At 41.5% G+C, this 24,716-nt stretch overlaps 1 protein-coding gene across 9 annotated transcripts in view; it reads left to right on the top strand.

The window, feature by feature from the left end:
* The window catches only part of PBX3 (PBX homeobox 3), a 244,244-nt gene that overhangs the window by 4,615 nt on the left and 214,913 nt on the right, over positions 1-24,716 (top strand). For 2 of the 9 annotated variants that reach the window (XM_081180328.1, XM_081180319.1), the window contains exons 1-3: positions 5,333-5,793; positions 5,981-6,606; positions 7,900-7,973. In XM_081180328.1, the coding sequence (XP_081036454.1) occupies positions 6,410-6,606; positions 7,900-7,973 (271 nt within the window). In that variant the 5' untranslated portion in view covers positions 5,333-5,793; positions 5,981-6,409. Of the gene's footprint in view, positions 1-3,943; positions 4,069-4,089; positions 4,292-4,378; positions 4,982-5,142; positions 5,167-5,332; positions 5,794-5,980; positions 6,607-7,899; positions 7,974-24,716 lie in introns of those variants that run through there. The other 7 variants (XM_081180322.1, XM_081180326.1, XM_081180325.1 and 4 more) reach the window with 6 other exon arrangements.

Here is a 24,716-nt window from a genome sequence, read left to right as displayed (position 1 = left end):
TTTTATTAAAGTTTTCAGATTTTACATTTCCACATTAATATCTTTCATTATACCCATACATTCAATGACTTCCCTCCTTTCCCTTCCAAGGTTCTTTTGATTTACCCATAATTTCTGCATATTCTTGTATATCGTAGGGTTGCCATATTTCAAACAGTGAAAATCCAGAAAGAAAAGTTTTTTGTGCGTCCATTTTTCCCTGATTTCCTTTCCCCCCCCAAAATTTTTTTATTGATTTTCCAAACATTTATACAATTTTCCAAAATACAACAAATTACTTCTTCTTTTTTTGAACTTCCTTCAGCGTCTCTGACCAGCGGCGTAGCGTGAGTTGTCAGCACCCGGGGCAACGCAAGTAATTTGCGCCCCCTAACCCGGGGCAAGGCAAGTAATTTGCGCCCCCCCAACCCCTAACCTGCGAGTTGCCGCTGGCGCTGCCGCCCAAACGACGCCGCTTGCCCAGAGGAGGAGGGGGGCAGAGAGGCGAGGAAAATGCAACGGCCCAGCAGCTGCAGCAGTGGCGGCGGAGGCGGGGCTGTGAGGAGGGGCTGCCTGGCGCGTCCTCCGCGGCGAGCGCTGAGAGCCTCTGCCTGCCGGGCGCCTTCAGCCCGGACGCGCGCACAGCTCGTCGGTTCCGCGAGACATGGGGCTCTGCTACAGCCTGCGCCCGAGGCTCTTCGGCGACTCCAGAGGCAGCGAGCGCGCCCCCCCAGTTGTTGCGCCCGGTGCGGCCTGCCCCCCTTGCACCCCCCACGCTATGCCACTGTCTCTGACAATCATCCGTATTTATAACTATAGTTACACATTCCTCCTTTCGTATTGCCATTACACTTCCCTTCTCCCACTATTTCATATTAACAATACTTCTCCATTTTTACAGCGCCTCTTGAAATCCTACTAGCGTTGTGCTCACACCACATATGTTTTTCAGATAATCTACAAACTTTCCCCAGTCTTCGATGAACTTTTGGTCTTTGGTATATCTGATTTTCCCAGTTAGTTTATCCAATTCCGCATAGTCTGTCATTTTCAATCTCCATTCTTCTATCGTCGGTATTTCCTCTTGTTTCCATTTCTGGGCAATCAAGATTCTGGCTGCCGTTACTGCATATTGGAAAAGTTTACAGTCTTTTCTTCTTATATCCTTTCCTACAATTCCTAAGAGAAAAGCCTCCGGTCTTTTTACAAAAGTATATCTTAACATTTTTTTTCATTTCATTATATATCTTTTCCCAAAAGCTTTTCACTTTCTTACATTCCCACCACACATGAAAAAACGTCCCTTCTTTTTCTTTACATTTCCAACATTTGTTACAAATCTTATACATCTTTGCTAACTTTACAGGTGTGATGTACCATCTGTAAAACATTTTCATAACATTTTCTTTCAACATCGTACATGCAGTAAATTTTATATTCTCTTTCCACAATTTTTCCCATTCATCAAATTGGATATTATACCCAAAATCTTTTGCCCATTGTATCATAACCGATTTGACCTCTTCATCTTTCGTATGCCATTCCAACATTTTCCCCTGATTTCCACCCAGACCCTGCTGCTGACTGCAGTACTCTGGATATGTCTGGGGAAACCCTATGTATATTCATCTATTTCAGTCCCCCCCCCCCCATTTTACATCCCTTTTAAATATGTTATACTGTTTAATTTACCTTAATACTGCCAGCGTTTGCAACTGTGAATAATTATTTTCTACTCACAAAAAAAATCCCACTTCTCTTTAAATACAGTGGTACCTTGGTTCTCAAACACCTTGGTACTCAAACAACTTGGAACCCAAACACTGCAAACCCAGAAGTAAGTGTTCCAGTTTGTGAACTTTTTTCAGAAGCCAAACGTGCTCCGTTTTGAGTGTTACGCTTCCGATTTGAGTGCCATACTGAGGTCTGTTTTTGCTATTTATTTTGCGTTTTTGTATTTGTGGCTCTTTTTGTGTGTGACTGTATGAAACCCAGTTCAGCTACTGATTGATTGATTGATTGATTGTGTGACTGCAGTACATTGTTTATCACTTTCATTTTATGGATCTTTGAAGCTTTACCTGCTCATCTTTTGTTTTCCACTCCAATAATAGGTTATACATTTTAGACAATAGTTTTTCATTATTCTCTAATAAATCTCTTTCAAATTGTGAGCTTTTGTCCAGAAATCCGTTTTTCTTACCTAGTTTAAACATATCATACAATTGGTCGTACTGTAATCAGTCTGTTTCTTATTTCTTCCATTGGTTTCAATCTGGGTTCCCTCCCTGAGAGGTCCAGTAAGTCTCTATAGGTCGCCCACTGTCTGTCCATGTTAATTCTCAAAATAGCTTCCATTGGTGATAACCATAGGGGTGTTTTCCTTTACAGCAGGTTCTTACATTTCTCTCAGACTCTATACAGATTCTTCCTGATCACATGACTTGAAAAACTTGTATATATTTTAGCTTCCCATGCCAAAGACATGAATTTTAGTACTGCACTAAACAAATCTGTTGTAGCCTGGAACTGAGTGTGTGCAGTGTAGCTGACTTGTGCTGAATGGGACACAATTGTGGTCAGCCTGAAGAAGCACCAATAAACCTTGGTGCCTGACCATAAAATCAAGCCAATCCAGAGGAACTAGAATAATGACAGCACTTTCACTGAGAAAGTGAACTGTGTGTTTGTTTAGGCCCTGGTTGAGAGAAGCTGTCAGAAAGAATTAATGCCATTATATATTTACGGTTTTGCATTAATGGTTTTATTGTGTATTTTAACTCTTGTTGCTGCTGCTTTAGGTTTTTTTGGACACTGCTTAGAGATTTCTTAATGTATTCAGTGGCATATAAATGATCTAAATAAATATGATGGCTGCTTAATTTTGTGCTGTATATGGAATGCTAGCTGATTGGGTTTTTTTACATTAGTTTTTTCTTAAGCTTATTGTGTTTTTATTTATTGTAGTATGGTTTCATTGTTGCACTTCTCTTTGACCAATGCCCTAAACTGCTTGAGAAGTCTTGCAGATGCAATTTCTGTAGTAAACCAGATAGGATAGTGCTGTCCAGCATTCAGTTATTTGCATTTTTCTGGAAGCAAGCCTAGTTGAATAAAAGTAAGTAGTGCCTCTGAGTAAGCATACTTGTTGTTAGGCTGCGATTCTGAGCACACTTACTTGGGAGTAAGAAGTGGTGAAGAAAAAAGTAGGAAAGCCGGTACAGTATTGCTTCCGAGGAAGCATGCCTAGGCTTGACTTAAAACGCCTCTCATGCAAGCGGGTCAAATTTTCGGACTTGCATTAAGTTTCCTGAGCGGGGAGGTGAAGCCTGCAAGACTATTATATTAGCTAGGCAGCCTGCCCCAAGGGGCACAGCAAGTTAGAGTAAGCACGCCTAGGCTGGAGGTGCACAAAGAAGAGAAAGCTGGCAAAGGGAAGGGAGGGTGTTTGAAGGTTGCTAAGGCGAACAACGGCGCGTCGCGGGGGAGATGCGCCGCGGCCCAACTAACCGGGCATTTCCCTATGCTGACACCTCCCAGAAGGCCAGCCGTTGCCATGGTGATCATCAAAGGCCGGGGCAGCGCGGCTTTCTTTTAACCCCTTTCTTCGCGCCGCGTCACGTGCCCGTTCGAACGCGCCAATCACAAGTTCCTCAGCGAAGAGGGGCGGGGAGAGCGTGTGTTTCTGCGTAGGAGGGGTGAAGGACGTAGGCAGCTTTTTCTTCCCTACTTTCACCACAATCACATCTGATTGGCTAAGATTCACCCTCCCCGCGCCCTGATTGGTCCGCGGCACATCTGGGTCTTTTATGTGGGGGTTCTTTTACGTTCTGTCTCTGTTTGTGTGTTAGTGATATTATTTGTTTTTGTTTGTCTAGGCCCCGCCCCCAGCTAACTGGAGGGGCGTGACGTATCTCCCACCGCCTCCTCCTAAAACTGTTCGTGACACGCCTCCTTTTCCACCCGCCTCTTTCCCTTCCCGCCCCTTGGTAACAAGACAACCTCAAGAGTGGCGAGTTAGACGTTATTAGCCGCGCCCCCTAAGGGGCAGGACGAAAAGAGCGACGCTCGAGGCACGGCTGAGGGCGGGTAAAGGAGGGCGGGGCCTGGGATGTGGGTCGGGGGCAGCTTCTGAGGGGAGAGTTTGAAAGGCAGGAATTAAGAGCCTAGAAAGCTAAGGCTAGAGAGTCATATGCTGAGGAATGGTCAATTAATGGCAGGGACTTGGGGAGAGGTGAAAATACAGGGATTAGGGCTGAAAGGATGAAAATTGAGTGGGGGTGTCAAGAAATAACGGTCTTTGGTGGAAGAGGTGAGTTTTCAGGAAACTGAGGGATGGTCAAGAAATGATAGGGGCTAGGGTGGAAAAATGAGGGGGTCGTCCAGGAAATTGAGGAGGGGGTGGCAAGAAATAGCAAGGACTGGCATGGAACGCTGAGTGGGTGTTCTAGGAAATTGAGGGTCAAAAAATGAAAGGAGATGGGGTGGAGGAATGAGGGCTCCTCCATGGCCACCACCAGAAGTGCACCTGGTGAAGCTTTCCCCCATTGCTGCATTTACCTGCTTGCTGAGAGAGAAGGGTGAATGGGTGAAGAAATCTCTTCACCTGCCGTATTTCTGCCTATCAGTGAGTTGTTAGTGGAAATGCAGCATGATAGGAAAGTAACCCCCCAAGTACAGGTAGAACTGGTGTGTGCAGTCCTCCAACTACCTGAGTGGAATAAGGGGCCCTGACCTCTCTTTCCGTGCTAGTTGCACCCGCCCCGCCCAGCTACTAAAGGGGGAACATTGGTTAAAATTGGCAGAAATCTGGACGCGGTGTTGCCAGTTGCATTTAGGCTGCCTCTGCCTTACCCATGATTCGAGCAGTGTTTTGTGGGGGTTGTGGCAATACCAGTAAGGGGTGCTCTAGGAAGAACTAAGGAGAGATGCTTGCAGACACAGAAAATGCCAACGGAGGTGGAGTCCGGGGAGGGATGCTGAGGCTGCCATCCTAGGTGCTGTGAGTTAAATCCTATTGAAATCAGCAGGGCTTCTTAGTTTAAAGAAAAATTGTGGGAGATTAGTCTGTAAAATATCAGCTGCGCATGTGGATACCGTAATGAAACTATCGCCGAAACATTTGGAGCGGGGGCTGGTTCTGAATCTATAGTAGCCAGGAGTTCCGAGGGGGCGGGCTCTTGTAGTGTAAGTATCAATGGGGAGGGGCTTTGGAGCAGCTGCCTAGAGGAGGAAGGGGGAGTCTGGGGAAGGGGGCGTGGCTCCGGCTGGCTCCCACGTCCCCTCTAGTCTCTCTCTGCTTCTCTCCTCCTTCACAGGGTGACACGTCTGCAGGGTGAGTGAGTGGCATTGGCAGACTGTCAATCCCTCACCAAAGCGGCCATCAAACAACATAAAACACACACAGTCACTGAGCTGCTGGGCTCATAAATTCCAGCTGGCGGATATTTTTGCACATTGCTTTGCAGAGAGTGTGTAATTAATTTTTTTCTTTACTTCTCCCCCTTTTTTAAAAAAAAACCCAACATCCGCTCTTTTCTTTTGCACAAGTTGAAACTTTTTTGCTGCTATTTTATCTATCCGTTGCACAGACAAGACAGACATTGGGATCGTTTGTTATGTATGTGTGTGTGGTTTTTTCCGAGACGGGGAAAGGACAATCATTTTTCCCTCCCACCGGCTGCATTTTCTTGTCTACTTTTTCTTGTCTTTTTTTTAAATGTTGCAATTAGGGGCTGGGGGTGTCTGCTTGGTTTATTGTGATTTTTAAAATCCCCTACCGTGTGTCACACTCGTAACTTTAAGGATTTGAAAGTAAGTTTTATATCGTTCCCCTCTTTTTTCTTTTTTCCCCCCTTGCTGCATTTTTACAAAATTTTCGTCCTCTGTTTCCAAGAAAAGGGTTTTCAAAGGAGGAAAAAAAACAAAAACAAAGACAAGTAAGAGAAAAGACATAGACGAGCAACTAACTTTTTTTTCTTTCCCCCCTTCCCCCTTAAAGGAAATAATAAAGCCTTTGGGTGAAGATTTGTACCAAAGGAAAGAAAACTTCAGACACCTTATCAAGGCCGTTTATCCGAACCACAAATATTGTGATGAAAGAAGATTGTAACTAAAGAAGAGAGTGATTTACTGCTCTGGAAAGCAGAAGAGAGAGTGGAATAAACAACGGAGATCCGGTCAAATATCAAACACTGATCCCCCCTTCTCTCAGGAGCAGGAACTGAAATTCATTACAAGAACAAGAGATTTACTTGCATTTTCTCCCCCCCCCCCAAATCTTCCAAGCACAAAACCACCTTATCGTGAAGCGCTTCTTTCCCCCCCCCTCCCTCCTCCTTCGCCTCCTCCTTCTCCGGCGTGCCGTTTCTTCTTCTGCTGCCTCCGTTGCCGCCTCTCCAAGTGCATTGATTGGGCTGCGGTAGGAGGCATGGATGAGCAGTCCAGGATGTTGCAGACTCTCGCCGGCGTGAACCTGGCTGGCCACTCGGTACAGGGGGGCATGGCTCTGCCTCCTCCCCACGGACACGAAGGGGCCGACGGCGATGGCCGCAAGCAAGACATAGGAGACATCCTCCACCAGATTATGACCATCACGGACCAGAGCTTGGATGAGGCGCAAGCAAAGTTGGTCTCATTAAAACAAAAAATCCCAATGTTGTGTATATATATATATATATATATATGTGTGTGTGTGTGTGTGTGTGTATGTGCGCGCGTGCGTGTGTATGTATGTCTGGTGCGCTCGTGTGTGTGTTTATATGCGTGGTGCTTTTTGTTGTTGTTTCGCTCCTTGCTGTCTCCTGCTGGGACCAAATATTCTTGCAATTAAGACAACCCTTTTAATACTAGAGGAGAAATGCGCGGGGGGGGGGGCACAGACCAGGGGCAACAGCCGGAGTTGGTCTGAATAAGGGAGACAGAAAAGAAGCACAATATACATGTGCAAAGATTTCTTCCTCCCACCCCAAAATCTGTCTTATTGCACTAATGCTTGGACCTGGGCTGTTGCTGATAACCTTTCCTTTATTAGGATGATGCCCTCATTTAAGGGGTGGGGGTAGAATCGGCCTCCCATCCCATGCTGCTCTCACCTTGGAGGGTTTGCGTTTTCTTTCAAAGAAGTGTGAACTTTGTAGTGCTCTGCACAACCCCCAAATTGGTGTTTCTCTGGAGTTAGATTGATTTAAAAATTAAAGGAGTGAGGAAATCTTACAGGGTGCAAGAGATTGGGAGAAACAGTTCCTCCCCTCCTTTTTTTTCCTTAAAAGAAATTATTATTTTTAATATAAATTGCAGTAAATACAAAGCAAAGCATATAGTTGAACTCTGGAAATCCCCTCTCTTCATAAATCAGTGATGATGATATAGCAAATTGGAAAGCTTTGACAAGCTGTGATTTATGCATGAGAAGAAATGGAAGGAAATTTTCACATCAGGTTTCTGGGGTTTTGTTTTTTAAAAACAACGACGATAATTTTAAAATGAAACAAAAACAAAAACTTCTTCGGTATCTCTTCCTGGCTGTAAGTGGCAGGCAGGGCGGCTGGGGTTGACTGGGTTTTCTTCTTGTCACTTAGTCTTCACTTCCTGATGAAGGAGAAGGCAGTTGACCCTCTTGCCACCCACCCCCAACTCAGTTTGCACCCATGGTGATTAAGTTCAAACATCCTTACCTTTCTCCTTAACGTAGGTGCTCTGTCCACATTGGGATCACTCCTGTTGCCCTCTTGAGCCTAGCTTCAGCCTTCCCCATCAAAAGCTATACCCTTATTCCTTGTCAACTTTAGTTATTCCTTTGCGTAGATCAGAATGCAAAGAATAACATGTAAAGACTTCAGTTAAAAATTATTTCCCCCTCCTTTGCATTAAGATGTCAGGCTTGTGCTAATACCTTTTAAAAAATCTTTTATTTTGCAGAAAGCATGCACTGAACTGCCACAGAATGAAGCCTGCTTTGTTCAGTGTCCTCTGTGAAATCAAAGAGAAAACAGGTAGGAGACCACAAGTTACACAGCTTTTGAAATGAACCTCTTCCCCCCTCTCCCCCCAATAGGTAAACATTGCAATATACTTCTCTCAGCGAGCTCTAGGAGAGCTGCTTTAGGAACCGCAGCCATCTTTGATCATCACCTCCTTGTCTGTTTCTGATCTTTGGGTTGGGAGGTAGAGGCGAATGTAATCAATCAAGAATGCTTTTTAAAAAAACAATTCATAATCCTGCTGCAGAATGAAATGTAAATGAAAATGGTAGTGTATCACCTATTCAGGGTAAATTCCCCCTCTCGCTGCAGTCAGAGAAAGTAAAAGCAAGGATCCGGCTTTCTTTCCCCTCCTCCTCTGCCTTGTTTTGAGTATCTGCTTCTTAAAGAAGCAATGCAAGAGGCTGGAGAAGCTAATTACAGCCAGTGGCCCCTCTGTGTGAGAGACCGAAAGAGGCAGCAACTTTCTTGAGCCACTCTTGTATTTTTGATTTTGTCATTACCAGTTTATATGTAACTGAAAGGAGTCAGTCAATAGCTCTGAGCTCCCACATTTTGTAGGAAAATTATGGGTGTTCAGATGTGCTTTGGGAAGACATTCTTGATGTGTGTTCTATGCACATCTTTACACAGAGGGGGGAAATACATATATGTACATATATTTTCTGTGGATATTTTTGGCAAGAGACTTTGCCTCTGAAAATGGGGGCAACATGTCAAAGAGAAAGTACCTAATCAAAGAAAGCATCTTGTAGAACTAAGGCTAACAGGACAGTAGAGCTGTGTGCTTTCACACAGAATGAAGTGTTAGAGACTGAAAACCACCTTCTCAACAATTGGGTCCACAAGAGATAAATATCTTAATGTTCATAATTCAGCTCACAAAGCTAAAATTCTACTTTCAGACATTTGATCTGAGTTGTCACTAACTGCGATTAGCATCTGTGTGGCACTTGACTTCAGCGTATTGTTGTTTGTATAGATCTTCCAAAACTCCCTCCCCCGAACTGCATGGCACGCTGAAAGGCCTGGTAGATACTGCAAGTGTAAGCATGTCTAAGGAAGGCATACTGCTTGTGTGCATGATAGAATAGAAATGCTGGAATATATAAAAGCCAGGGAGTTTTTAAAAACAACAAGAAGCAGGCCTTTTAAAAGAGATTCTGTACCTCTGTGTGTATACAGGAAATCCAACAATGTCTGTCTTTTTGCATAGCAGTTACTTTAAAAATGCTACAACAATCCTGCTGTCAAGCAGTTGGACTTCTTATTCTTTAATATAAAGATGATGATAAAAATGCCTTGTTGTTACAGTAGAACTTTGTGCACATACTCTGTACCTAATGGGGGTGGGGGAGTCAAGGAGATAAGAAATCATTAATAGTAAACAACCCCTGATTGTATTGGAGCTAAAAGGAAGAAAATGCTGAAAGTGTCCCGTGACCTCTTGGGCAGCACGAGGTCTCCAGCAACCAAAGTCCTTAAAGTCTCTGTGTCCTTAATATTTTAGCTACCACCAAAAACTAAACTCTTCTCTTTTGGCAGAAGGCAAAAACTATGTATTGACAACAGCAGATTTCAGTTATGTAGGTTTGGGTCCCTGTGATATTTTATTCACAGACAGCTTAAACCTTGTCTATTTGAAAGAAAAGTTTAGTTGACCAGTGTCAAAGGTGAGTTCAGAAGAAAGAAAGTCCTTTTCCGGGCTAAAGCACTGCTGGCGTAGGTTCTATGCTAGAAGAAAAGAGGCTGATAAGTTATCTGGAATATTGGGTGAATTTGGTCACCAGCTAAAATGCTGTTCTGTCATCCACAAGTTATATTTTTCTATGAAATAATGGAAGCATAACTTTATTGATTACACAAATAATGAGGTATATGGTAGAACAGTACTCATAATCTAAAGCACAGTCTGGCATGCAGGAAGCACATATTTTAATTATTATTTTTTGTTCCTTCTTTCTGCCTTCATATAAACTCTTGTAAATAATAATTGTTGATACAAAGTACCTCTTTTGTGGTCAACAAATCAAGCAATATTTGTTGTTATGTATCATTTTCTGTCTGTTTAAACTGTGATGGTTTTGGCATATACACTTTGACATAACTTTGTTAGCATATTTGGATACTTTCCCCTGAGTGTTTGCAGTTGTTTTATTTTTTATTTTTATTTTGTTTAATTGTTGCATGTCATATGTTCTAAAATATATGTTAAAAAATTAACAACAACAACAACAAAGGAATGGCTTCTCCATCTGCGCAGAAGTGCAGTCCTTACCAACTCAAGAAGCTTAGGAGTGGTGGAATTGATATGTTGAGTGATTGATGAAGGAAAAATGCATCTCCCCTCCCCACCCCCATGAGTTTTTATAAGGCAACTCTCATTCAGGATTGCCCATCTGAGATGAAATGGCTGAGTACACATTAGCAAGGGAAGCATGAAAGCAAATTCTTGCATATCTTGTATTGTCTTATTCTGGAAGGTGGGGGGTGGGTGTGGGGAGAGGCGATTTCCAAATCTTCCTCCAGTGTTCTGATCCACTCTTAGGACTCCCTTCTTTCCTAATATTTTACACTGTTCTTTTTTTTATATACTTGTATGTTTCCGTATAAATTTTAAACTTTCAGAATAAAGACGTGTGTGTGTGTGTGTGTGTTGTTGTTGTTGTTGTTGTTGTTGTTGTTGTTGTTGTTGTTGTTGTAGCAGTGGAATTCCTGCCCCATTTCCCTGCCACCCCTCTGCTATTCTACTATGTGATTTGATCCCAGTAATTCCAGGCAGTTTCTTCGTTTCTTTTGCTTTACAAAAATGTAGCATAGTAAAAGAGAAGCATTTGTTTTCCTCCATTTCTCATAGAAAAAAAAATATTGTCATTACTCTTTGATAGGGAAAATGGAGAAGTAAGATTGAAAGTGGGAAAAGGGAGGCACATAGTAATCTTGGCCTAAAACAGTAATATTAGACTTGTTTGTTCTGGTAGATCTAGGGTGCTGCTGTCTGAAACTGAAAAGCAATGCTTTTATCTTTGAAGATAATTAGAATTATTTGCAGTCAGTGATAAATTTGACCACAAGATCCTTAAACATACTGTACTTAAAAAAACCACACCACACAACTTACAAGTACTGCCTTGTAGGGCTAAATATGTATCTCTTCTCGGGTTCTGAGGTACTTCACAATCATTAAAATTGTCTGTAGTAATTGTTTATTTCCATTTGTGTAAACGACCATGTTGAAAATAATTCATTTATGTTTCTAGGATCTGATTGGATAGGTGTGCTTATATTTCCTTTTTAAAAACACAGGGGTATTCTTTTAAGGGCAGGGAATATAAGAAATAGCTGTAAATGATATTCTGTCTCCCGCACTGATATCTAGATATCTAAAGGCAGGTCAAGGTAATAGGCATCTCAAAATGGCATCTGTTTTGATTTTTAACACAATGGGAGAAAATGAACCATAAAACATTGGGAGTCCTCTACTATTGTGTTACGGCTTTCCTGTTAATCTGTACCTTTTATTTCTGTCATGCAAAATCCAAAGTTATTTGCTAAGGTTGCTTGTTTTGTTTGCTACCCCTTCTTGTTTAAGGGGTTCCTAGTCTGATCACCTCAGCCTCCAGCTCAAAGGCGATGTATCTGAATTAACTTAATATGAGAGTACATTAATTCTGACGGTTTCTAAAGCATGTTGGGAATTGCAATCATTTCCCGGCAGACTGTTCATGACTGAGATCTGAACCAGTTTTGTTGTTTAGTCGTTTAGTCGTGTCCGACTCTTCGTGACCCCATGGACCAGAGCACGCCAGGCACTCCTGTCTTCCACTGAGTATCTGAGCTATATGTTCTAAATTTCTGCATGTGAATGTGTGTGTGCTTGTATGAGTGAAAGAAAGAATTGTGTCTGTCTTTCTTTAAGAGTCAAATATGACAGCTGCCAACCAAACCCTAATTTAATGCCACTACAACCCTAAATCGCATTCATTCACTAGTAACTCCTAATGGCATACATGATACCTTGCCAGATTTGTGGCCTTTGTGAGGTTTATAAACGGGGACTGACTTAGGGAGATAATAAAACTTAATGAACTTCTTGGGTGCAGGAGGTGTCTCCAGATTTGTTTCCATGGCTTAACAATTTATTTAAAAGTTTTTAAAGTAACAATTTTTTATTCTCCAGTCCTTAGTGTCTCAAGTCCTCATATCAAAAACTTGTTTTGTTTCCCCTCTTAATAGAAATGCCTTAGTCACACATGTGAACTGAAATTAACAATAGAGTTAACTTCTTGTTTCCAACATATGCCAAAATCATTGGTGTTATTGTTGCAGTTGTAACTAGCCATGTAATGCCACTCCGCAGAGAACATTTCCCATTATCTCTCTGTAGCCACATGGGTGTTCAAGGGCCAGCTCATGAATATGTCTTACTTTCATCTCTTGTAGTTATGCAGACTAGTCAGTATAATGCAGCAAGACCTTAATGATTTCCTTCTGCTGTAAGATATTGAAAATAAGTAACAAGTCTCCATCTTAAAAGAGCAAAAGAACTGTTTCCATTGAACTTTTCAGTAATCACAAGCTGGCACAGACACTGTAGAGGTAAAAAACCCCAGTGACTAATATTTAAACTGTTTAAAAGTTTGACCGGGTTGCTGTTCTTGAAAGTAAATATGAGGTTGTGATATGTTCAGCTGGTTTAAAGTTATTTTGTTTTAACCTTAATTGCTTCAGAATGAGGATTGTAATCTTCCCCATACTCCCCCCCCCCTCTGTACTATACTGTTAGGAATTAAATTAAAATGCAGGGCTCACTGTCAGTGGTATTCTTTACTACTACAAACCGAATGAAGTAAAAAAAGAAAAATCTTTCACGTAACACAAAAACATTGAAGTCCCATTGCTATTCCTGTAGTGGTTCTCTAACAAGTTTGAATATGTGTTCGTCTCTACTTTAACCTTCCTTATTAGTGTTTTTCTCTTTTAAAAGAACAAAAACATACAAAATATTTTGTAAGCCCACCATCTCAGTGCTTTCAATATTTGATTGTTACAAACCTGTTACTGCACTGCACCTTTGCCAGAGGACCTTGATGTATTGAAGTACCGAATAAGCCGCAATTTGATTAGAAGTGATCTCTCGCTTCTTCTTTTTCTTGCCATTTTCTTCTCCAGGAACCTATAAGATATAATCAGAACTGCTTAACTCAGTCTCTGTGCTGTTTTTTTTAAAAAAGAGGACACTTAATTTGTTGCTTTGACACCAACATATCCTTGCATATTTTAAAATATTTTAAATGGATTATGAGCTGTCATCCAATATACTTCTGTAATGTTCCTTCTAACTTAGATCTCTTTTGCATCAAATCAAAAAATGAATTAATGTTACGGCTAGGTATAGGTTAGTGTGAGACTGTCTAGGCCAGGCCTTGCTGTACAGATTTTAATAGATTTGTCAACTCAATTCCTACAGCTCTTGATGAGAATTCCTACAGCTCAATGAGAAATGCCCATTTATGTGCCCTGTGAATATTATGTGATCCTTATTTAATTCAGACAGCAAGCTACTCAAAAGGCATATATCGGAATCAGTATCGCAAACATCTGAAAAGCTTCATTTTATAGAGTACAAAACAGTGAGCGTGAGATATTTATCTAGTTGTTTTTTGTTTGTTTTTAACTTCTCTGTAGCATTTCAAGCCTCAGAGAACAGGGCTAGCTGAATGTTTAAGATGCATGGGAATGACTAATAAGGTTGTATACCAGCAACTTAACATAAATCTAGAGCAGGGTAGTTTTTGTCTTCCTCCCCCTGTGTATCACTGATTGAATGAGATGTAGATGTTTCTATGAATTGACATCAGGAGAAGAATGCTTTGGTGGATCTTCCTCCTTCTCCTAGCAGTCATGTTTAATGTCATTCACTTATCAAGATGATCAGCACAGTTCTGATAAAAACTTACCTAACACACTCCCTTCTTTAACCACCAGTTTGACCTTTTGTCATGTTTGCATTTCTTTGCTAGACAATTCATATGTTCCGATTAGGACTGGAATAAATAATTTACAGAAATAACTAATGTGAGCAACTGAAATTTCTGTTTGGTTTTTGCACCTCCTGCTTTCCCTCCCTCCCCTGTTTAAGAAATGTATGTATGGGGTAGTTCATCAACCAAACTGATAAATTACACTTTTCAACTGGACATTACAGCTATTCCAGTGTTATCTATACAACATAGTCAAACAAGGGACTTGCATATGGAGGCAAATGAAGTGTGAGGCTGCACCAGCCTGTGCATTTTTTCTCTCTCAGAAGGTGCTACTTGCATTTGTCTTGAGCCGGGAGTTGGAGAAGGAAATTGGTGTGCTAATTTGGCATTCTGTCATCAAACCTTGATGCTTATTGCTTGTCTTTTAGAAAATAGACATGTAGCAAACCTTTCAGTTGGAGTTTCTTCTTGTTTCATATGTATATTGTATATCTAGCTCCTATGATCGTTTAAAAAATACGCATATTTTGCAAGATAAACGATAGAGCTCTTCAGCTATATGTAATGATCGTCATCAGTTACTGCTGGCTCCAAGAGCTCAGTCTTCTTTCGTTGAAAGTGAGGCAATTATTCCTGAGAATCTGATTGAATCCAGTATTTCTTACAAGGTGTATCGCTAACTAGGTTTGATCAAGATCAGAAATGTTGCCAAGTAGAAACTAAAGTCTGTCCTTGCTCTAAAGCTATACCTGAGTTGGATTTAGCACTTATATGCTGTCGCTTGCTGAAGGGGAAATCCATTTTCAGCTGTAGTCAGATAACTCTGGCGGAAAGGATGAAAAGAGTTTGTTCAAGCAGCAGATATTTGGGGTGGGAGTTCTTATTTCCACTTCTTGGCATCTTGCCATGCTTCAGATTATTCTTTAACCTGTATATCTGATCTTACTGTCAAGCAGGTAGTTTTTCACATGTATGTTTTGGGGCTTATTTGTGTGTGAGTATCATACAAGGATGAAACTCTTTCCCCCTTATTTTTAAAAACCTTGATAAGTTATGTTTTTTGGCATACATCATGAAGCAAACCTATCCATCTCAAGATCTCTTCCCATGCAATCTAAATTAAGATTCTATGCGGGCCCTTACAGATGCTGGTAACTTTTGGCAATTATCATTTTGTTTGGTGAGCAGTAGTAAAACAGTGTGCGGTAAAAGTGTTTAGAGGGAGAAAGGATAAATAAATGGGACAGTTTTGCAATGCAAAGTGGTTTGGGGTGTTTTTTGAGGATTTCTTGGCTCTTGCTTAACTGCTATTGTGAAGCCTGGAGCAGATTTTTTCCCATTGCTAATGCCCTAGAAGTATTAATTCACTTTGATATGCTAATTAGAGGGCATTATGCAAGAAATGAGATTAAGTGGCAGCATGAAGCCATTTGCCTGTCAGTAAATTGAGAGCTTTAGCATCAGGAGGAGCTTTGTGTGTGTGTGTGTCTGTGTGTTTTCCCTGAGTTTCTCTTGGTTTTGCATATAAATAAAATTGATTGAAAGGTCTAGAGAAGCTTCTAGAACATTGGTGGTTCTTCTCTTCTCTTCTCCTCCCCCACCTTTCCTTTTATGATTATTTAAACTTTGTGTTAGAGACTTTCTCTGCATATTAATTGATCTAATGGGAGACGGTGAACGTGAAAAATTCCTTTGTGTTTCACTGGCAGTACTTTAAGAGAAAGGGAAGTGCAATCTTATGTTGGGTGGCATTTCTGTCTACCTCTCTTCCCTCCCCTCCCCTCCACTGACCTGTACATTTATGATGTGGTGCTGTAAGACCCTTCTGTGCAGCAGCCTTGAAACGGATAACGGCAGACTTTGGTTTTGGCCTTTGAGATAGCATAATGAAGGTTTGATTTCAAGAGTAACACCAAACAAATAAGTTGCAAAGTAGCAGCAAAGGCCTGATGTCCCCCCACCCCCACCCCCACCCCACTCACTCCCGGAGTTCCCCATGAATTGGTAAGCAGTTCGCACACATACATAGTTCAGAAAGAAAATGTTGTGTTGTGTGTGGATTTTATTTGCTATTAAGGAATATGGGAGTAGTTTTAAAGGTTGACCTTAAAATCGGTAAGAGCAAGTAATTCAGAGTTAAAATGTATGTTCTAACCTTAATTTGATTAATTGCACTTGCTTGTTGGAGCTCATAAAGTGTATTATATCTGTGTAATAAGCCTCTCATGGCAATAGGATAACTGGTGGTAATGTAGTTTTTGATCTAACTCAGATCATCCCGACTCCATTACCCATTTCTGATGCTTAGCTTCTGTGGTATTCAGAATATTGATGCACAAAGAAGCACTGAAGAAAAAAAATATAAGAGTGTGAATGAGCATGTGCACACAGAAAAAAACTGTCTTACTGTTTTTCTGAGTCTGCTTAGTGTGTGAAAGCTTGTACTTTTTTTTTTTTACACCTTAATATCCACAGCTAGCGAAGGTCAAATTCCTCTCTAGTTCCCTCTGTGCTCTGCCTGACAGTTCCTTGTGAAGTAAGCTAGGCTGAGGGCTGAATAACATTTCACACTCTTAAGTACTTTGATATGGATATCCCAGTGCAAAATACATATGGTGATGCATTGACTGTAAGTGATGAAAAGGCATTTTCTGAATAGCTGGACTCCTCTTTTCCAGGCACAGACAGGGGCCCCAGTCCTTCCCTGCTCTTTATTTCTATATATACTGTGGGGAACTCTTGTCATTTTGGTGTATGCCCATTCATAAACAAAATTCTGCAGTGTGTGTGTGTAGTTGAATATCCCTTCTATAGTACAAAACTATAAGTGAATGGGCCATAGAGAGATTTTGCATCTCAAAATGCCTAGGATTTATTTCCTCAGGTTAAACTGCAACTAGCCATTTAACTGTAAAAGGCTAAAAAGCCCACCAGAATGTGAGAATCAAAGGCAACTACAGGCAATGACCAATTTTTGACCCTGGCGTGCGTTGGTGGAGTCAGCGTAAGCCTGCTTTGCCCCATTATGGCCCTTCCCTTCCCCATTATGCTTCCTTTTTCCAACCACTATCGGGTCACTGCAAAGTGCATGTGCACGGTTGTGCGTCAAGTGGATGCGTGTAAAGCAGTTGTTGCCTGTAGAACAATTCTGGTATGACTTCCACAGGACTATCATAATAAACATGGGGGTATGGTGCCCTTACTGAAACAAAACTTGATGGGTAAAAATAGGATGAAAAGGCTTAGTTAAATCAATGTTTGTTCTTTTTGGTCAGAACCTTTTTTCTTCATTTTAAAAATTATTTTGGATTTGGAAAAAAATTGACTGACTATTGCCCAAAGAAAATTTCCTTGCAAGAAGTAACGTTGGATTAGTAAATAACTGTTCATTTCTGAGCCTTAGCTCCCATAACAAAAGTGCTCTTGAGGAATGTTTTTTGTTACCTGCTGCCTCCACTATATTAATGTTGCTCAGGGGTCACTGCAATAAAGGGGAAACTTCATGAATAAAATAAAGGAACTGAATCCATTTCTGATTTGAGGTACAGCACTGTCAGTTAGTAATATTGCAACTAGGTTGGCTAACTGGAGCTTGAAGTTGTGGAGTGGCTGGAAGCAGAGAAGTGGTGGGAGGCACCAGTTGGGGAACCCCCAGGGGAAGAAGGCTCAGAGACAGGGGAGTGGTGGTGGGTCAATGATGCAGTGGTCAGAGGGAGAAGTCACTGACACTGGTGTGTTTATTGCTGACCCACTCCTTGCAAGTTTGAGGTCACTGGCTCAAGGGCTCCTGATCCAATGAGTTCTGACTCAAGACAAATGATGATGCTGGGTCTGAAGTTGGTTTTACCTCTGCCTTTGGTGCCCCTTCCTATCTGAGTCTGAGCTTGAATTCAGGCCGCTGCTTCGGATGGGGGATCCTGATGCAAGTGAGGTAGAAATTTACTCTGCATGGCTCTTTTTCTCCTGTGGCTCTCTGCCTCCTGGAACTCTCACCCCAAGGTAGTTTGTCTAGTGCTATCTCTGTGCAGAGATGTGAAAGCTAGGGGGGCATCTGAAAAATTGGGAGGTCATTTTTATTTACCTCCTAATTTTTTAGAATATTTGGGAAAACCCCTGAAACAATTGTGTGGGTGGGAGGGGGGATGTTTCTACCTGTCAATTTTCACATCTCTGAACCCCACCCCGGACTTTCACATCTGTGTCTCTGTTATCTCTTTGGTGCCAGGCAAATTCTTCAACCAGCCCTTCTAGGATGTTTTCCAAAGATTTGTTTGGTTTTTAAATGCTCATCTCTTGTGACTTTATTCTGTTGTATATAGCTTTATAGTGTGTAACGTTCAATGTTGTATATTCAGATTAAAAGTGATATGTATATTGAAAGTTAATCTTATTAATAATTTTAATGCATATTTTGTTTCATGTAAACATCTTAGAGACTTTTACAGTTTAGTATACAATTTCTGTTAAATGCTTAAAATGTTAATTTGGAAATAAGTCCCATTGTGTTCAAAAAAGCTTACTTTCAGGTAAGTCTGCAAATAATTGATGGTGGAAATTTCCATGGATTCAGGTGGAAGTGGAGTTAGTCTGTGTACAAATCATAGGTTGCTCACTTGGTTGTCCTATCTGTATGCTAGTTATAATGCCATTTGCACATATAATGTGACATTTTATTATGTGCTTTTCATAGTTTTAGACCTACTGTAGACCATGACACACATCAGTTTCCCTCAACTTAGTGCCCTCCATGGAAGCTTTGCTTGGTGTTTGAATTTGAGGTCAGATTTATCAGATCTTTATAGTGGAGGCTGGTTCATCAGGAGCAGCCCCAGTTTGCCTCTTCCAGCCTGCTTTTTATTTACAACCAGTGGGGATGTTTCTCTGCTTTGGCATTCCCTCCAACATTCCTCAGATGAAAATAGGGACATTCTATTCTACATTCTCTTCCATCTGCAGTTGCATCTGTGTGCCAAAGGGAGAGAGGGTTTTTCCTTCCCATTCAACTAGAGGCAGCAAAAGGGAGCTGGAGTGCTCAAGTGATAGGAGGCTGTGGAGATGAAGCATCTCTCCTTGACAGTGCTGCAGCTCATACCAGAGCATCAAAATATTCCACACGTTTTATTTTGTTTCAATAAACCCAGGACTTGTGCATTGGATGTGTATTGGGCTAAATAACAGGTTGGAGATACATATGCACACCCCTTCCCTCCCTCCCTCCCTCTCTCCATATATTGTTCTCTTACCTTTGCCTCCTCTCTCTCTCTCTCTCTCTCTCTCTCTCTCTCATGGTGCAAGCCTGGATGCTTATCTCCTCAGGAAGTGTAAGGGAATTTGCTCATAGGAAAGTGGGAGATGTGTGTCTTCCATTGCAATGTACGCTGAATGCATGGTGTGTATGGTAGATCGTAAGTTCCTGCAGGCAGGGACCTGATTATTCCAGTGCTGCTCTGTGTGCACACGCACGTGCAACAACAAAATAATCATAGTAATAAAAATATGCTAATACAAGGGAGGTATTTCCCTTACACTGGTACTAGACAGCTGGATACCTACATGTATATATTTAAGGCTGTAGTCCTGCACAGTATACATTTACCTGGGAGTAAGTCTCAATGAATTTAAGTGTTTGCTTATGAGTAGACATATGTAAGGCTTGCACTGCATTTTGACCTGAACAACACACAGTTTTGCGCTCTCCTTCTACGGATTGCAGCAGCCCAGCAACCTGATTCAGCACATACTTACACAGGAGCTGGTCACATTATGTTTAGGAGTGCTTATCCTCACGTGTATGCAGAAGATTGCATCCTGGTACCCCACTTTCTGTATAAGGTTATTCAGAAGTAAGTCCCACTTGATTCCTGGTCATTGTTTGTGTATAGTAGGACCATGTGCATATTTACTCTGAATAAGATTTCATTGAGCTTGGTGGGAGTAATTACTTCCCCTTCCCTAAGAAACCTAGCTTTACTCTTGTCTGCCATCTTATACACACCTACTCAGAAGTTAGCTTTGACTCATTCAATGGAATTTACTCTCAGGTAAAGGCACGGAGAGATGGAGTGAAGTGAACAAAGGCTGGTCGCCTCCCTGTTGAAAGGATCCAAGGAGGCAGCAAGATATACAGGCATAACTGGGCAATCACCCTTCCTTCCCTGGCCAAGAGGGCTGAGTTCTTCCAGCCAGTGCCTGGGAATGAAACCAAAAAGCAAACCCTTAGGGAAGGAGGCATGAGAGATCTGACAGGGTCCTAGAGGCCACCTCCCTTTCCCCCCAAAGCCTAGTACAGTAAGCACTATCTGGGAAGGATCCCTCATACCTCCTTCCTAGTATTGCTGCTGCTGGCCCAGAAGCTGCTTCCCCTGGCTGGGGGAATTTGGGACTCTCTGTGACTGAGTAAGAGGCAGTGATTGCTTAAGGGTTTTCGTGAGTGTACTGGCATTTTCGTGGCCCTTGGAGGATATGCAGTGGATCCAGCGGCATACCTAGGGGTTGGCAAAACTGGTCCCCAGTAGGGGGCCAGCCCTGGGGGGGGCCCCCACAAAAATCACCTCAGATTGCTCCGACTGAGGAAAGAGGGTTAATTGTGTGGGAGGCATGATAGCCAGATTGCCTGGATGACATTTGCTTCAGAATAAATTAAGATCACGGGTGGGTGGGGTGATGGGACGGATGGTGTCACCTCCACTGCTTTTTTCATACCCACCACCTACAGGGACTTTTAACTTCTGCCAAATTTTGTGTGCGTGTGTGGTCCCCACGAGTCTTGGGGGACCTGAGTGGATCTGCCTGCCTCCCTCCTCTTGCTGCTGGGCTGGGCTGTTTCATTGCTGCTAATATGTGCCTGACTGGGTGAGGGGAGGGGACCCTGGATGAGGTGGTGGTGGTTCCACTGGCACCTTGGTCCTTGTGCAGGACTTGATAGTGGCTATTGCGGTAAAGTGTTATTGTTTTTTCTTTAGGGGGTGCCAATGCAGCTCCTTGCCAAGGGTACAAGGGACGCCTAGGTATGCCTCTGTATGGAACCACCTGCTTATTGATTTTCCTTCCTTCTGCCCTTCTACTCCCAGTGGGCATGAGCTACAACTGGATCTGAAATACAAAGGGATTGAATTTAAATATATTTAAACACAGTGGTATCTCGGGTTAAGTACTTAATTCGTTCCAGAGGTCAGTTCTTAACCTGAAACTGTTCTTAACCTGAAGCACCACTTTAGCTAATGGGGCCTCCCACTGCTGCTGACCGCCGGAGCACGATTTCTGTTCTCATCCTGAAGCAAAGTTCTTAACCCAAGGTACTATTTCTGGGTTAGTAACCTGAAGCGCATGTAACCTGAAGCGTATGTAACCCGAGGTACCGCTGTACTATACACTGTACACTGTTACTATATTTACACCCCATTTTCAGTCGCTCTCGAATGAGCTTGTATAGTGAAGATGTACAGACCGATACTATTAGAACAAGAATACATAGGGGCATGTCTGGAAATCTTCTGGTTCCTAAGCATTGATGATACAGTTCAAGTTCCAGGCTGCAAGGACAAGTGGAACTACTGATTGTAAAGTCACCTGCCAACAGACGCAGCCCCTCCATTTGAATTTACAACCACATAAGAGAAGATTACTTGCTTGTTGTTTTTGAGGTTGTTCTTTGAAGGATATTTTAGACACTGAATTTCTGGCTTCATTGATTACAATGGAATATTTATTTTATTTGCTTTTGCAGCTTACATCCTGCCCTTTGTTGTAGGACTCCAGAATAATACAGTGCACAAAAATAATAATTAAAACACAATAACAATTAAATTAGATAAAATACCAACAGCATTTTTTACATTAAAAAAAAATTATTGGGGGCAACTCAACAACATTTGCTTAATTTTCTAGTAGTTTGTTGTGACAGAACTGGCCTATTGGTAGTAGTCTTACTAATATTGAAAGTGTGTCTCATATGCATTGATGCTTAATTTACATTGCACCTGACTTTATGGGAGAAGAGTTTTCTTCCCACCTGGCTTCCAAAATTTTGCAAATAAAATTGCACCCTGCTAATAACAGTGTGTATCATCCTCCCCCTCCCAGGAACAGAGTAGCATTTTCCTGCATGGTGACCTAACCTTTGGCCTTCCCTGATGTTTACACCTGGCTCCAATTTCCCCACTGTGCACCCCATCCCCAAATTTGCAAGGGGTTGGACTACATGGCATGATCACATGCCAGAAAAGTTTCAGGGTGTCCTCCCCCCAGGCAGCTGCCATGTTTATCCAAATAAATATTTGCTTATGTGTCACTTTTCTTTTTTTAAAAAAAGTGAAATATTTTTCTTTTGAGGGTGGCAGCAACAGTGGAAATGACTTTACAAAGAGCCAGTCAATCTATATTCTGCATAGCCAACTTCTGCTGAAAAAAGAAAAAGGTGATCCTGACTCCATTCTGAAGCTTATACTGTAGATCTGTCCAAAGGGGGGCAAGTGCAGTTCCACAATGGGTTTATAAATCAATATATATTGTAGTCTTACTATTTTGTGTTTAAACCCCTTTATTTACATTTTAATCACTTTTTATGACAGTTCTGCCCCAGTGAGATTTGATAGGCAGGTACTGTAATGAGCCCTTTTCAAGTAGTGGTTCAACAATTGTTGAATACCTTTCCCATGGAGATCTGTTGGGTCCCTTCTCTTTGTGTTGGATGGAAGGTTTTGTTTTGCATAAGCAAGGCTTTAGTTTTGTGAGGTTTTTTGCCATTATACTGCAATTGGCTTTTAACCATCTGTTATGGATTTGTTTTTATCCATTTCCAGTGCCTTTGGTTTTATTCTTGTGTATAGTTTACGTTTCTGGTGTGTTAATTTTTTTTAGATGTTTTGACCTAGGGACAGGAAAACTATGATAAATTCATAAATCTAATCTAACAGTCATGCAAGATAAACCCAGATTATCCCTTGGTGCTGGTGCAAGCAGAAATCTGATGGTTTGTTTAAGGCCAACCAGTCTGTTTTGTGGGTGAAGTGAGAATGGGACTTCTGACTTATACTTCTATACAGTGGTACCTCGGGTTACAATCACCTCGGGTTACAAACAGTTCAGGTTACAGACTCCGCTAACCCGGAAGTAGTACCTCGGGTTAAGAACTTTACCTCAGGATGAGAACAGAAATCGCACGGCGGCAGCGGGAGGCCCTATTATCTAAAGTGGTACCTCAGGTTAAGAACAGTTTCAGGTTAAGAACGGACCTCCAGAACGAATTAAGTTCATAACCAGAGGTACCACTGTACTACCGGTATATTACTTCAGCTCTCAACAAGCCACCCAAGATTGTGTGTCAATTCAACTTGACTTCAAGGATATATTTATTATCATTTTTGAACAAATTATACAAACATGAAAAGTTGTGGAAATGATTGTGTGCTAGATAAAGTGATTCATTATAGGAGCAGTCGGGTTTATGGCACTTTATACCAGGGTTTTTCTCAAAAATTATAGCACAGTCTTCCTGTCACTATAAAAACTAGTGATAGTCTATAATATCACGCAGTAGTGGTATTTTTAGGATTTCATTTGTTATTCAAATGGAGTGGGAGCTCTCAGTTTCTCTCTATCATATTTCTTTCCTTTGTTGACTTCAGGTATTTAAAAGACAGAGAGACAAGCACCCTGTACTAAAAGTGAACTAGAAATATGAGGATGTTATTACCAACCCATCTTCTTGTCAGGGGTCAGCAAGAGCAAATTATTATTAGCAGCCTTATACTGTTTTAAAAACAGCTATAGGGTCAATTACTCCAGGATTGCTTAAACACTGTGGACTTGTGGACCTTTGAACTAAGAGCATGCAAGGCAGTAAAAGTGTACCTGGACTGCTGTATTTCAGATGGTGGAAAGGGGAATCACACAGCAGAATGCTTTCCTTGTTCGTTTACCTGCACAAACAAAATAATGCAGTGAGTAGTTCAGTTGAAATTCTTCTGCCTCCCACCATTTATTGACATCTACATTTTTATTGTAGGGATTTCTGAATTATGGATAATTTATTTCTGTTTTCCAACAGAGTGGTATAGCCCAAGTACTACCTTATCCAGCTGGTTTGCATGAACTAGGCCTTATGCAGATATCCAGGTGTGGGCTAGAATCCCATTAGAAATATCATGAGCTAGATATATTAAATTTTTGCTCAGGGAGTTTCATGTATTGAGTTAAACTTGATTATATCTTGAAATGAACACTTGTATGTTGCTGCGGACATATGGTAAGGTAGTACCTGAGGCACCCTGTTAACTGCATAACAAAGACCCTGCGGCACCTTCAAGACTGACTAGTCTTTTGTCAAAATAAAAAAATTCCTTCCTGTAGCACCTTAAAGACCAACTAAGTTAGTTCTTGGTATAAGCTTTCGTGTGCATGCACACTTCTTCAGATACACTTCAGATGTGTATCTGAAGAAGTGTGCATGCACACGAAAGCTTATACCAAGAACTAACTTAGTTGGTCTTTAAGGTGCTACAGGAAGGAATTTTTTTATTTGGACTATGGCAGACCAACACGGCTACCCATCTGTAACTAGTCTTTTGTCAGTTGAAATTCCATAGGACCAATAGCCTGTTTTACCAAAAGTGACTTGAGAAGGTGGTAGATGTACATGTTTATGGGGCAGAGATGAACAAGAAGAGAACTAAGGGTAGCAAATGCAAATAATGTAACCTCATAGTAGTGGTGCAATTCATGGATGCTGGTCATGTTGCATTTATTCTGAAGAGATCAGTATCCTAAA

This window comes from Podarcis bocagei, assembly GCF_964188305.1.
Source record: "Podarcis bocagei genome assembly, chromosome: Z".
In the NCBI taxonomy this organism is placed as follows: Eukaryota; Metazoa; Chordata; class Lepidosauria; order Squamata; family Lacertidae; genus Podarcis; species Podarcis bocagei.
The sequence above is the reverse complement of the archived record's forward strand: the minus strand, read 5'-3'. Positions and strand labels throughout refer to the sequence as shown.